Genomic DNA, 3183 nt, shown 5'->3' with positions numbered 1-3183 from the left:
TCTTAATGCAACATGAATGCTTCAATAAGTTCATTTACCATTACTATCATTATATTCAAGAATGAGTAAATTACCTATTTCAATGAACTGGATTATATAATTGTCATTACTGTATTGATAAATAAAATAAAACATACATCTCACTTTTTATTATCATGTAATAAACAAAGAGAACCTCATGTATAATAATGATCTTTCTTCTACTCCAGTTATTACATGGTTTTCTCTTCTAAAAATAGACACATACAGGAGGAGTAAATTATATATATAATAATACTTTTAATGTGGCTCCCGATAAACAGTAAAAATAATTACCCGATCAACGACAGGTTTTACTGCTAGTTTAATATAAGAACATGTTTATCTTGTTCAATCATTTATCCAGAAGGATAAATGAACAACACAGACTGGATATAATAGCAATATCAAATAAAAAAAGGTGAGGTTTATTGGTGTGCTACGAATAGATATACCTAATGTCTTGAAGGAATAGAGATTCTTGCAAGAAACGTTAGCCATATCTTCTGCTTGATGTAATTGTTTCTGTAGAGTCAGCATGACAGCTTCTGGAATGGTAGTAATTTGTAGTTATCTCCCATGCACACTTATTTTACCAACTTCCGGTAAGAACACCACATGTTCTTTAAATATGTCTGTGCGGCATGTTGTTCCTGGTAAGAGTTTCTTAACTTTTTCGTTATTTTCTACCTTCAAGTACTTTTAATATCGTAGAATTTATAATATATTTAGTATTGCCATAGTTTATTTGCATACGTCTAGTTTTTATTTGGTTTATGCTTCCAAATTTTCATATTTTGTGCTATTTATTTACATGACTCTCTAAATATCTTTGCATTAATTTGAAAACAATGTCACTGAAAGCATAAATTGTCTACAAATATTGTAAGTCTTTCATACCCCTTCTCCCATTGAAATATAAGAACAATCATTAAACAAAACATTAGTGTCTTGATAGCTTTTGTTGCATCTCGGATCAAAACAGTTCTTTCTACATCCTCTGTCTATTAATAAAACCTTCAACGAAATTTATTGGTAATTCATTGACTTCGTGTATCAAGGGAGACATTTAGCATTCGTTGACGCAGTAGGAACTTGCGATAGCTCATGACACCTTGTAATTTGTAAAAAAAAAAGTACCCTTTAAGAAATTGATACTTTCTTTGAAAAGTTAATGCGATTTGGCCGTCTAAATTAAAGATGATTCAATTTATCGTTTGTTTGTTAAATGTTATGCCTGAGAAACCAATAGTTTTCAAATATCCTCATCCCAACTCCGTTGGTAACTCAGATTTATCCACCTTCACCCCAAGGCAGTGGGATATCTAAGATACTGACCCAAGCGTTAGTATCTCAGATATCTAACCTCGGTACATCAGTACTTCTGGTATCCCACCTTCTCTTTATTAGCACCTTAGTTATCTCCACCATCATTATTTTCGATATTCTCCACTCCATACTCAAACTAGTTCGGGTATCAACCTAAGATGTCACCATCTTCACCATCAGTACTTTTCGATATAGATATACACTGCATCAGTACCCTCAGATATCCACTTCACATGAGAGTCTCAACCCCAATACACTAATATCTTAGGTACCCCCACCATATATCAATACCAGATATATCTCCATCTCCACCGCATCAGTACCTAACATATCTACTATTTCACTTGTATTTCAGCTAACTTCTACCGTAGCTATTTCTTTGCCAAGTAATGAGGAATGACTAAATGATTGTACTGTGTTGATCAAGAAAATGCTATAGAAGCATCCATTCTGAAAGTGTTGTAATATAGTTAAAACTACACATTGCTCCTATTTTCAACTTTGTTTCTTGATAACTTTCTGAAAAATGCACATCTTTAAATAAAATATTGCAGATACGTTTTCAGTGGTACAGATCTCAAGGAGTTTTGGATCATTCTCTTTCCTGATTTTTGTTTTCTCATTTACAAAATGACATTTTGTAGAAATATGTTTTTGAGAGTGTAAATTATGTAATGGAGTGTGGAAGAATACGATCCAGTCTCTTCCCTCTGATTTTTTTCCTAAATGTTATCAACAAAATTATAATGTATACCCTCAAAAATATATTTTTTGCAAAATTTCACTAAAAATGTACATCTTGTAGGAAGTTATGAGGCCATAAAATGGCATGTGATGAGCTCTAGTTATGATATAATATGATTGCTTATACAATATAATAAACTTATTTCTTTCAGGTGTGTTTATACGTCTGAAGTCCATAACAACACCATTGAATGTAAAGTTAAAATTGGTGAAATATTTATGGATCTCTGAGTCAGTCATTATACCAAATAAGACTGAAGTCCTGTTGGATTTTATTGTTGGATTGCTGCTGAACAAGAAAAGGTAAACAAAAAAAACAATAAGTTTCATCATCATCATCATCATCATTTAACGTCCATTTTCAAGGCTGGCATGGGTTGGACGGTTTGAATGAAAACTTGTAAGCTGGAGATCTGCACCAGGTTCCAGTCTGATTTAGTATAGTTTCTACAGCTGGATGCCCTTCCTAACACCAATCACTCCAAGAGTGTGTAATGGGTGCTTTTTTACATGCCACTAGCATGGGTGCCAGTTACATAACACTGGCATCAGCTATGACTATGATCTCACTTGACTTGACAGATCTCAAGTAAATTGCCAAAGGTCTCAGTTACCTGTCACTGCCTCTTGAGGCCCAATGTTCAAATAGTGCTTTTTATGTGCCACCAGCATGGGTACCATTTACGTGATACTGGCATCAGCCACAACTATGATCTCACTTGGCTTGATGGTTCTTCTCAAGCAAGGCATATTGCAAAAGGTCTCGGTCACTTGTCATTGCCTCCATGAGGCCCAACATTCGAAGATCGTACTTCACCACCTTGTCTTATGTCTTCCAGAGTCTGCCTCTTCCACAGGTTCCCTCCACTGTTAGAGTTTGGCACTTCTTCACACAGCTGTTCTCATCCATACGCATCATATGACCATACCAGCACAGTCGTCTCTCTTACACACCACGTCTGATGCCTCTTATGCCCAACCTTTCTCTCAAGACGCTTACACTCTGTTGTGCATGCACACTGACATTACACATACAGTGAAGCATACTAGCTTCATTTCTTACAAGCCTACGCATGTCCTTGCTGGTCACAG

At 35.2% G+C, this 3183-nt stretch overlaps 1 protein-coding gene across 1 annotated transcript in view; it reads left to right on the top strand.

The window, feature by feature from the left end:
• Nucleotides 1–628: 628 nt before the first annotated feature.
• LOC106879453 (unhealthy ribosome biogenesis protein 2 homolog) overlaps nt 629–3183 on the top strand; it is a 60673-nt gene continuing 58118 nt past the window's right edge. Inside the window, exons 1-2 of the mRNA XM_014929012.1 lie at nt 629–674; nt 2244–2394. Coding sequence (XP_014784498.1) covers nt 650–674; nt 2244–2394 — 176 coding nt within the window. The 5' untranslated portion in view covers nt 629–649. The remainder of the gene's footprint in view (nt 675–2243; nt 2395–3183) is intronic.

The sequence above is a fragment of the Octopus bimaculoides genome, chromosome 20 (assembly GCF_001194135.2).
Source record: "Octopus bimaculoides isolate UCB-OBI-ISO-001 chromosome 20, ASM119413v2, whole genome shotgun sequence".
Taxonomy (NCBI): Eukaryota; Metazoa; Mollusca; class Cephalopoda; order Octopoda; family Octopodidae; genus Octopus; species Octopus bimaculoides.
This window is presented reverse-complemented; position numbering and strand designations above follow the sequence as displayed.